Source organism: Cyprinus carpio, chromosome A1 (genome assembly GCF_018340385.1).
Source record: "Cyprinus carpio isolate SPL01 chromosome A1, ASM1834038v1, whole genome shotgun sequence".
NCBI lineage: Eukaryota > Metazoa > Chordata > Actinopteri > Cypriniformes > Cyprinidae > Cyprinus > Cyprinus carpio.
Window position 1 is genome coordinate 29,865,258 of NC_056572.1, and position 12,537 is coordinate 29,877,794.

Genomic DNA, 12,537 nt, shown 5'->3' on the forward strand with positions numbered 1-12,537 from the left:
AAATAATTAATCAAATGAATCATACACATAAAAAAGCCCCTACAACATTTGTTTTAGTTCTTTTAGTTTGATCTCCTGAAACTAATCTTAACACCAGGTAAGCTTTTCGGTAAGTCTTTATAATTTTCTGCAGTGGTTTTGCTTTTTCACAGTTCTCATAGCTTCCCCACGCTGTTATGATGCACAGATGGATTTCAGAAAACAAGAGAAGGTGCATGATGTTTCTGCTGACATTCTGAATTTTGCATTACTATTGTGCATATGAAAATAACAGGATATTCATATTTAATTGCACAGGAGACACTCTGTCTCACAAACACAACCACTGTAGCGTACAAACACAACTTTTGATTTCAGCTTACCTTGGAGAGTCATTCCTTTGATCTACTGAACAACAAGACAACACAGAATAAAATCTTCCTATTCTCAAACTTGTTTTTTTAATGTCTATTTTCTGAAAATCTTGAATCACTCTTGCTCAAGTATATTTACAAATTGATCTTTAGTGTAACCTCTTGTGTCGGTGTGCACGTTTTTGTTCCAGAATATGATCAAGGTGGCCAATGAAACCGACAAACAGCAGACCATTGTTAAGCTACACGAACAGTCAAAGAAGACTCTGGAACAGGAGATTTTAAAATATAGGGATGAAGCCCAGAAAAAGCGAAAGATCATACAGCTGGAGAAAGAGAGGGATCGCTACATAAATGAGGCCAGTGAGCTCACCAAGAAGGTACAGCACACACACATACACACACGTTAGCCATTGCCCAGTGAGTGATTGAGAATGTCACCTTGAAGTTAATTTTGTTCAGTTTTTAACCATATTTTGAAATGTTGATGTTATCATACTGGTTTCTGTATGTTTTATTAAACTGAAACAGAATCGAATGATTTAAAGTGAGACAAACCAACTAAATAACCAAACATGATGTCACTTCCTGAAGGATGATGTAATTAGATGTGGCTTTTCTTAGTTAGGGATTTTACAAAAGAGGATAGAAAGTGAAATTGAGAACACAGGAAAAATCTACAAAATGTCTATTATTTTAAAGATGATTTGTATAAAATATAAACAAAAAAAGAAACAAAATTAAGTGTAGAATTTACTTTGAAACAATTTTTACTCAGAAATTGCTTGTAAATGTCAAAAATAATTACAAAGAAGCAGCAAGAAACAAACTGAATTAAACATGGCATGTTAAGGATTAAATAGTATTTTATTTGTAATACTACCATAATCTTTGTTTTATTTACAATTTTGAAATCTATCTATCTATCTATCTATCTATCTATCTATCTATCTATCTATCTATCTATCTATCTATCTATCTATCTATCTATCTATCTATCTATCTATCTATCTATCTATCTATCTATCTATCAGGACATTGACTGTAAGATAACGCCCCTTGTGGTAGTACTGAGAATGCAACACATGATTGCACTGAGATGTGAATTGAATTTGAACCCATTTCAAAACGTCACAAATTAAATCTAGCTTGTGTAGGTTGATGTGTTTACATTCATACTTGCATAAAGTATGTTTTAGGCCTAAGAGTGAAAAATATTCTAAATCCCCTCACATTTCTTTCTCTTATGATGCTTTACTTTCTAAGAGTTTTTGAGATTCGAGAGTCTCTTGGTTTTTGTCTTGTAATCCCTGAAGGCATTTCTTCACTCTGTAGTACTTCAGCATGCTTGTGTGAGTCATGTTACTGACGACTTTATAATACTGTTGCTATCACAACAGTATGTATGTGTGTGTGCCACTCTATACACACTTCAATGCAGTAACTGTTTGGCACTTATGGGCAAACTTGTATAGGTATAATGGGCAGCTATCAAGTTAAGTCAAGCATGCTGTGAACAACATAATTAGAGAACAGTCTGACTAAGTCTGGTGCTCATCCTGTTGTAATTACATGATGGTATTTCAACTTTATTTCAGTAATCTATATTTCTTACAGGGCAGGTCATTGTATGGAAAAAAGTAGCTTGGATATTCTACTTCTAACTTCTTTTGTGTTCCATTGATGAAAGTAAGTCATACAGGTTTGAAATGTCATATGGGTAAGTAATGAAAGTATTATTATTTTAGGGTGAACTATTCCTGTAAATAAACTCTGCAGTTTCCTTTATTAGGTAATAGGTAAAGGCTCTGCTAAAGGCAGCTGCCAATCCGATAGATGCATGTGAATGAACTGACAGTGCAACACAGGTCTCATTATATTCTTGGCACCTTACACAATAAATAATTCTGTTGTTTTTACCCCAAATGCAGTGACTATCCCCTGCTATCAGCAGCAGCCACAATGGTACCCACTGTAATGGAGCGTGCGTTTGTGTTTAGATTATGTCACAATTTATGCATTCACATATGGAAAACACAATTGAAAATGCAATTTGTAATCTGAATGCAATTTGAATATCCTTCCATACTTTTATAAGAGATCTTATAACATGAGAAAATTACAGTTTGGTTAACGTGTCATCTGCTATTCTCAATTAATGTGTCATTCATTCATTTTATTTAATTGATGTACTTTTGGAAATGACAACAACATTAAAAAAAAAAAAAAAAAAAAAAAAATATAATATATATATATATATATATATATATATATATATATATATTTAAGATGACTGATTGGCCAGATAGAGACACTTAGTAAGACATTTAATTTGCGGCCAAAGTTTCTGCTGCTTTCAAGTTATTCTTTTTAAATTAAATGTTCTTATGATTAAAACCATCTGTTGACTGATTATTATTATTTTTTTTAATCAGAAAGCGGTGGTGTTAATTATAATTACAGACTATGATGTGATGGTCATTGAATATCTTTGTACTAAAAATATCTGTCTTGAACAGTAGTCCATGAAAAATCTGTCTTAATTTTTTTTTTTTTTTTTTTTTGGGTTTTCAGGTTTATATTCAGCTCCAGGCACATCCTCTAACTCTCTTTCTGTCTCAGACAGATAAGAGTAGACAATACATTCCACATAATAGTGTTCCTGTTTCTGTGTAAACTAGCTGCATCATCCTTTGAAGATCTATACTTCTATTTATCTGTCTATCTATCTGTCTGTCCGTCCGTCCGTCCGTCCATCCGTCCGTCCGTCCGTCCGTCCGTCAGTCCGTCTATCTATCTATCTATCTATCTATCTATCTATCTATCTATCTATGTTTTATCTATCTATCTATCTATCTATCTATCTATCTATCTATCTATCTATCTATCTATCTATCTATCTGTCTGTCTGTCTGTCTGTCTGTCTGTCTGTCTATCTATCTATCTGTCTGTATTTCTGTCTGTATCTGTCTGTCTGTCTGTCCGTCCGCCCATCCATAGTGCACAGTAAAACAGACATGCTGTTTCTAACTACAGATTCCTCCATGCTCTCAGCATTCATTATACTGTCTTACACACACAAACAGTGCATGTAGTCGGCTTCAGTTTTCAGCTACTGTACATGAAGGTTGTGCTGCAGAAGGTGTTTATTTTGGAACAGCTATCACAGTTTCCTAGGAACCAGAGGCTATTTGAGACACAACATAGCTTTCATTTATTCAGCATTGCTAACATTTGCTTTCTTTCAGAGAGTTTTTTTTTTTTTTGAAAAGTTAATAATCTAATTCCAGGTAAAAAATACACAGCCACAAGCATTAGCAAGGCCATGTGTTGAAAAAGCTCTTAGCTAATGGTTTTGAGATTTCCTCCTGAGATCTGACTCCACACTGTAGCTTGCTAGTACTTTGCAGAGAATAAAAATTCTTCTGATTTAAAATAAGAAACATAGTTCAAACAAGTAGGTCTATAATGCCTGAAGAAAGCTATTAGTTAGCATTCCCATTCAGCTGGTGCAGGAAGTATGCAAGTATGCCATCTTTGCTCTCAGTTCTTGGCCCACAAGTTTTTGAGTCAATCCATAAAAACAGAGTGATATTAAACATTTATTTGTAGCATTACCTGTTGCCCCCTTTATGCATAGCTATTTAGAAAACAGTTGTTAACTGGATTTACAGATTTTATTTTAAACACAAATGTAGATCTTCAGTCTGTAATTTTTATAAGGGCAGCACATATCTCCCCCAGACTGTCTCATTACATTTCACCAATGTTCCACCATCATTAATGGCATGCTATTTATAGAAAACCATTAGGGCGATCGCCCTTTACTCCTGAATAATAAGACAGATAAAATTTCTTAGCATTTTATTGGTGAATCTTTAAATAATAAGAGCATGCATGTTCTCGTTAATATCTGTACATGAGAAAGATCATTTGAAAACAATTATGTGAGCAGTCAATGTAAAAGGTATGTGATGAAGTGAGGCTTTTGTGCACATGGAATCTGGATATATAATTTGAAATCCATTTTCTATAGAAGATGTGTTGTCATGTACTAGTAGATATATATATGTAATGTAAAGATATTTCTTTTTCTTTTTTAACTTTTCTAGGTTAGATTTTTTGACATCTGACATGAATGATGACTCTATGCACTGTGGTGGTCCACATAATCACCCAGCGGACAGAACCAATGTGTTGTCCTACAAGATGACATTTAAGGGGATAAAACAGTATGCATTTTGCCAGGTTCAGATCAGTGAATTTAGCTAGATTTATAGAGGAGATGATGGAGAAACTCTATTGTGTTCACAAGTTTTGATTTATAAGGCCCCGGAGCTGACTATGAATTGTGAGTTGTTGAATTTATGGGAAGTGACTGGCATTATTTTCTCATGCTTTGGTTGATTATATACACACTATTTTTTTTTTTTTTAAGAACGGCTATTTTCAGAGTATTTACAACCAGTGGGTTGATCTGACACATGCACCTTTCTTTATCTCTGCAGACACAACGTGTTTGGCGTGCATGTCTGAAAGCTTTTGTCAAAAATGTCTCTACAGGAGCTATTTAACCCTAGCACATGTGAGTTTGAATGACATGGCCTTGGACACATTCTGTTATCAGTTCAATGTAAAAATCCCTTTCATTTTTCTCAGGACAAAGTGTTATTTCTATCAAACCCCACTGAAACTATATTTGTGCTTTGCTAAATGCACAAGGGAAAAGGTTAACATGGATTGGCAACTATTCAGACTGCATTGAAATTCAATAAAGGCAAGTTGTTTGGTTCTCTAAACTTCTCCTGATGTGAATGTATCTGAGTTAAAGAAAGCAAATCAAAACATGACATGTGGGGAAAAAGGTAAAGGCAATTCAAGTCTGTATTTGCACAAGTGCACGGTTGCATAAACTCTCCATGAATAACATAAACACCATTCCAAAATTTTGGCAGAAAGACTATACAAAATGATGTTGCCTCACATTATACCCTGTTTTGACCAAAATCTATGGTAGCATCAGTTCTATCTTTCACATATAAGACAATCATGCATTGCGATGGCCTCATTTTCATCCAAGATGTTCCATCTAAATCTATGGTCGTCAACTTTTTTGTCTCAAAGGTCCCCACTTTCCAACACAATATTTGAAAGCCTACCATATAAGTTAAGAATGTTACTCAGTACTTGAATTTACTGTGTGTTTTGTTCTGATTAGAGTGAGCTACATGCAACATGCTAACCTTAAACACTACAGAGCTGTTTAGTCATGATGTTAATTTGTAATGCTAATTCGCAAGGGGATCCCTGGGGAATTTTTTAATGGGTTTTTAAAATAGTGTTTTTTGATTTATGAGTAAAATAAGGTTTGTGTTTAACATATAAAGTGACTGTCATGTTTTATTCTACAACAAAAATCACACACAGTCGTGCCTTAAACATACATTTTAAAACAATTGTAAATTTTCTTCTTGGTTTTAGGACTACAAACTGAAAAAAATATTTTTGAATGAACTTTAAGTGTTCTTCAAGTCTGTTTTGACCGTGTGATATAGCTAAATATGTGAACATGTGAGTTTCCGTTGTACTGTCAATCATAAAGTAGGATGCTTAGAAAGTAGCTGCCTCTGTAGATAACAGACAGGTTTCAAACAGATCTACAGACTAGTTGTGGTTTTCCTGATCTAATCCCACTGTCTATGTCTTTTCAGGTTCTTGAGAATATTGAGGACATTAAACTGAAGGAGATGCAGATATTTGAGTGTAAGAAGAGAATTGCAGAAGCTGAAACAAAACTGAAGCAGCAACAGAATCTCTATGAGGATGTCAGGACAGAGAGGAACCTCTTCAGCAAGAACCTGATTGAGGCCAAGGTAAGTGTATATGTGTGTTTATAGAACTTCATCTTATAGTTCTGCTTCCCATGAGCATGAGAGCAGATGCAGAGGCCAGTAGATCCATGGGATGACTTCTTTGGGAAATACGGCCCATGGTAGCTTGTGTAAGTTGGCGTGAACATTAATCTTTGTCCAGGAATTCGCCCCATATGTACGAAGTTGGAAATAGCAGGTAACCTCCCTGCTGTGCGGACTTAGGCCTGAAACTACAAAAGTAAATGAATGCAGATACTTCTAGCTAGTAGGTTCCGCTACTGTCATGGTTTGAATGCCACTATTCAAAACTACTGTCACTTCTGTCACTATTGCTAAAGCAAGTTAGTTAAGGATCATTTCACCAAAATTATGTTATTATTTACTCACCCCTTGTCTTTCCAGTATGTTTCTGGCTTAATTAATCCATGCACTTATATCAGTGGAATCAAGATGTGTGTTTAGCGGCTTTTAGGCAATGTAAATTAGTTTTGAAGCCATCTGTATGCTACTGTTGCCCTAAAAACCTTACCTTTAGCATATACATTACCATTTGGGGTTATTTAAAAAAAAAAGTCTCTTATGTTCACCAAGGCTGCATTTATTTTATCAAAAATATAGTAAAACAGTTTTATTGTAAAAATAGTATTATTATATTATTATTTTTATTTAATTTAAAAATGCTGTTTTCTATTTGAATATATTTTAAAATGTAATTAATTCCTGTGCTGCAAAGCTGAAATTTCAGCAGCCATTACTCCAGTCTTCAGGGTCACATGATCTTTTAGAAATCATTCATGTTGAATTAGTGTTCAAAACCCCCCCAAAAACAACAAAAACATTTTTTATTATCTTATTGAAAACAGTTGTGTTGCTTCATATTTTTGTGGAAGCTGTGATATATATTTCTTTTTTTATTTGAAATTTTTTTTTTTGTAACATTATATATATGTCTTTACTCTTACTGTTCAATCAATTACTACTACTGTACTATCAATTTAATGCATCCTTGCTGAATACTACTACTACTACTAATAATAATAATACTCTTAACGATCCCAAACTCTTTAACAGTAGTGTGTACACATACATTCCAAGACTTTTTCTTCCAGGAAAATGGACCAATTCTCATCCTGCACCACACAAATGTTTATCCAATCAAATTCCTTTCAGAATGAGAATGTTCAGCATCCAAATGCCACTTTGCAGTCTGCTAGCAAATCATGGTTCATGGCTGTGACGTGACCAAAGTCTAATGGCTGTTTAAAGATAAAAGTGGACAAGCCCAAAAGTTCTGTGTCAATATAAAAAAAAAAGTCAATACAGGAATGGAAACTGCACTTGGGGTCTTTAAGAAACAAACGAGAGAAGCCATGAAAACTGCAGTCAGAAACTCAAGTGTAAGACTGATTTTTCAGTTCTATAAATGAATGGCTTTTGTCGTCAGCTTTCGATGATGACCCATTCCTGCTGTGTCACTTTCTCACTGCACTGAAGAATAAGTGTGTGTTTTGAGTGTGAATGTGCTAGGGCGCTTGTCTACCTGTCTGTCTGGCTGCCCTTACGAACCTTGCTGCCTTCCCTTACGGCTATTAGTATACTTTTAAACTAAAAATAGGAAAGTATGCTTTTAGTTTACTTTTTATGTAGTCCTCAGAAATGGGCTTTATGTACTCCTCCGAAATATACTTAAAATGACATTTAAGTATACTTGACTTATAAAAAAAAGAAACAACAGATACTAACACATGTGATCTAACACGATCATCTGACATGAAACAGTTATGGAATAAAATGTCGACCCATGAAGAGGTAATAATTACAGTCAAGCTTTGGGGTGTTGATCGACTCCATCTTAGTTTTGATTATCATTCTGAATCCAATTCAGAGTCTTTTTTCAGCTTTTTGTTCAAAATGTTATTTATTTATTTTTTATGAAACTTACCCACATTAAAGTGTTTAAAAAAAAGAATGCATGAAGCTAAAATAAAATGTTTTTGTTTACAAGCAGATACCCTGCTCTTTCTTTGGATGTTTTGTATGTTCAGATATTCAAGTAACAAAAAATATACAAATTAAAACCTAAACAGGGACATAGTAGTATACTTAAAGTATGATGTAAAGTTAACTTAAAGAAAACTTATGAGTATACTTGCAGTATAAAACTACTAAACTAGTAGTTTACTGAGACAATACTTCAAAGTGTACAAAGTATTTAATTAGTAAACTATCAGCATACCTATAAGTTCACTTTTAGTATAATTGCAGAACAAACTACAAACATAGAGGGAAACTAGTTGTGTACTCAAAGTTTGCTACTGTTATACTTAAAGTATACTTAAAAGTATACTTTCATACACTGGAAAAAGGGGGCCAATTTAGTCCCAATGAGTATTGAGACAGTACACTTACAAGTATACTACTAGTACACTGATATTTGTATACTTGCTACATAAAGTATACTTAAAAATATACTTGAACTTTACTTAAGTATACTTAATAAAATAAACATGAAGTATACTACTTTTTGTGTCTCCTTGCAATCTCTCACAAACCTCCCAGTGTTTACTTCTAGGATCAGAATGCTGAGATGAAACGCAAGGTTAAGATCGTGAACCACATGTTCGACCTAAAAGATGAAATCACCACAAAAGAGGTGGCTATAGACAAGGAGCGCCAGGAGTTCCAGCGCGTAGAGAGAGAAAGGGAAAATCTCAAGGTAACCCATTTCATCCTTTACTGCCACATCTCTCACCCTCTTAGTTCTGTATACTTTCAGATCTAACATTACTATGCCTGCTCAGTATCCTTACTAGGCATGATGGGACTCGTTTCCAGTAAAGAGATTTGTCTTTACACATTGAATGTGAAACTAACTAAACTATGCAAAAATGTTTAATGTCATTCCAGCTCCAGTTATGATATATTAAAATACAAAATAAAATATAATTTAATTGTTTATAATAAAATAAATAATTATGTATAAATATATAAGATACTTCTAAATTATTATTATTATATTTTTTTGTAAACACACTGATCGACTGGTCACAGTCCTTATAGGTGCTCGTTTGTGGTGCTGGATGTGACCAGAAAGCATTAGAAAAGTAACCTTGCATTCATCTTTGAGGAGATATTTTTCATAATCCTTTCATTATTACTTTCCAGATTTTTGTGCTTATCAAATACAATGGCACGTCTCTTCTTCTCTCCGTCACACGCTTTCAATATCACCCTCACAAAGGATAATATTGGAATATCAAATAGGATGGCACAAAAAAAAATGAAAGAAATAAAAGAAAACACTAAAGATCACAGGGCATTGACTTTATGCACTTTCAAATTCAACATGTGACATGAAAGACTTAATGAATATGCAATGCTTTTTGGTGGTTATTGGAGTTGTAAATTATACATGACATTGTTCTGAGGTATAGACTGACGAGTGTGGTCTGAGAGAGAGAGAGACAAAGCGAGAGAGAAACAGCTTGACTGTTTGATTGCCCAGCAGTCCTATATGGCTGACTGATGCCACAGATCTAAAATAGCCACTAAACCTAGTTTAGCTCTACATGCAGCATAGCTGATGCACACATGCACCATGGACCTTTATAACAAGATAACAAGATTTTCTTTTCTTTTCTTTTCTTTTCTTTTCTTTTCTTTTCTTTTCTTTTCTTTTCTTTTCTTTTCTTTTCTTTTCTTTTCTTTTCTTTTCTTTTCTTTTTAAACTAGATTAACATAATTCAGTTTCTTGCTATTCCGTATATTCTTCATAAGTATGTGAGCAGTAGCAATTTGATTCATGTACGGTATTTGTCATAGGAAAAATAACATTTTCATATCATCAATATGAAAAAAAGAAACCAACATAAAACCTTAGACTTTCAGACCCTACTGTATGTTAATATCTGGAGCGTGGTGAAATCGCTCCATCAGCCTGAACAGATTGTTTCAGAGGAGTGTGGTCCAGTGGTCCGAACAGATGGTTTCAGACTGGAAGGTTCCTCTTTGCATGGAGTGGAGCGTTGTGGAGTTCTGGATGACAACGGGTGGAAAATTTCGACTCGCACAGAACACAGATTATGAGCTGTCTCAGAACTAAATAGATCCATGGATAACTGACAGTCTGTTTTGATTAATCCAAATGCTGTCTTGGGAGGCCAAATGGTTTTAAACTATCTCTCCCGGTATCTGACTGCGTTAAGCACTGATGAAGATCCTTAAAAGATCATTCTGGGTGAAATATTGTGTGTTCATTAGTAAGGAACTAGACAGAAAGATTCATTAATAAAAGAAAATGGGTCTCAAGGGCTGGTGGACAGCTACCCAACTTGAGCAGCTTACCCAGCATGCCACAGGAGGTGCTGTCTGGCTCCCTGACTGGTTCTCAGGAAGCATGATGGCTGTGATGTTCACCTCTCCTTTGAACCATGAAGTGAAAAGGCATGACACCCAATGGAAGAGAAAGAGAAACAGAAAACCAAAAGATGCACTGAAGACTGAAACATTGAGAAACTTTACAACGCAAACTAAAGTCTGTGAACTCGACAGATGCTGACGCTCTCATGGTAGATATCAACATAATCTTTGGAGAGCACGCCTCACCCTTGAAAATCAAAGTAAGAGGCATGTTTGAGCCAAGCTCAGCGCTCCCTGTGTTTAAATAACAGTACTAATGAAGGAAAGCCACAGAGAACAGTAGAGAAAGACCAGTCGTCATCAAGAACAGAAGAGCACTCGCAATTACTTCCAGAGGATGAGAATTTCAGACAAGATCCAAGTGTCAAACTTTCTTTCTTTCTTTCTTTCTTTCTTTCTCTTTCTTTCTTTCTTTCTTTTTTTTTTTTTTTATCTTTTTTGAGTTATTTTTTTTTTTTGGCAAAATTTGTTTCTCTTCTTTCTTTCTTTCTTTCTTTCTATCTTTCTTTCTTTCTTTCTTTCTTTCTTTCTTTCAATTAATTTCTAATCCAATTAACTCCATCCATAGCTGTTTTTCAATGATAACTTAAGTAGATGTTCACATTTACAAAAAAAAAAAAAAGTTTAAAATAAATATTGACTATGATTTACACTACCCTTCAAAAGTTTGGGATATTATACTTATATATACTTTTATACTTATCAAGGCTGCATTTATTTGAAAAAAAAAAAAATATATATTGTGAAAATACAGTAATATTGTGATAAAGTGCTACAATTTAAAATAACTTTTCTTATTTTTTTTTTATTTCTTAAAGTATTTTTTTTTTTATTTATTTATTATTTTTGCAACAATGTCTTTACAAAGTCTTTACTTTTGAACAATTTAATGTGGTCTTGCTTAAAAAGTATGTATTTCTTCTTATTTTAGGGGGTTTAATGCCACATTTTTTTAACTGTAGTGGATATACTTGTTTCTGTACTAGGGCTGTCAAATTGATTAATCACGATTAATCACATCTAAAATAAAAGTTTGTGTGTACAGTGTATATTTATATGTATATTAAATACACACATGTACATGTATATATTTGAGAAATATTTACATGTATGTGTGTGTGTGTGTGTGTGTATATATATATATATATATATATATATATATATATTCATATTAAATATTATTTATATTATATATAAATAGAAATATATATTAAATATTTTTCAGAAATACATGTATGTGTGTATTTATATATACATACATACAGTATAAATATACACAGAACACACATGTATTATGTAAACAAACTTATTTTGGATGTGATTAATTGTGATTAATCAATTTGACAGTGCTATTCTGTATATATAATTATACTTTGACCCATTGATTCTTTTTGTTAAATTTGTTATTTTTACAATTTTACTCCAATAAGACAGCAGGTGTAATGAAGTCTGCCGTATAGTAGTATTTCTTATATTATAGCTCTTTAAATGAGATTTAGCAACATAAGGGTCTACTAAGAAAAAAAAAGGAAAAAAAATGTAAGTAAATGCATAATTAACAAACACTTTTCAAGTAATTGTCTATTCTAATTGCTGTAAGTGTTCAACCACTGTGTAAAATTGTGTCATGTGATTAGTGTTCATTGGAAACTTGACGTACTCATTTATCCTGTAATCTGAGTATAATTTTTGCAGGCATCACTTTACAAACAAAAAACTAAAGTAACTTAAATAGACTGATGGGATAGAAAATCGGAGCAACGAAGATTGACAAACAACTAGAGAGAAAGAACGAGAGAGAGAAATGACGAACAAAGGCAATCTTTCATGTTTTGAGGTGCTGCAGGGACATGATGCAGAAAACTTTAAATTGATAGGGAGTTCACTGCAGA

The 12,537-nt window shown here is 33.5% G+C and overlaps 1 protein-coding gene across 1 annotated transcript in view; it reads left to right on the top strand.

The window, feature by feature from the left end:
* cfap58 (cilia and flagella associated protein 58) overlaps positions 1-12,537 on the top strand; it is a 77,672-nt gene that overhangs the window by 14,212 nt on the left and 50,923 nt on the right. Inside the window, 3 exon segments of the mRNA XM_042760818.1 lie at positions 545-733; positions 6,065-6,226; positions 8,799-8,942. Coding sequence (XP_042616752.1) covers positions 545-733; positions 6,065-6,226; positions 8,799-8,942 — 495 coding nt within the window.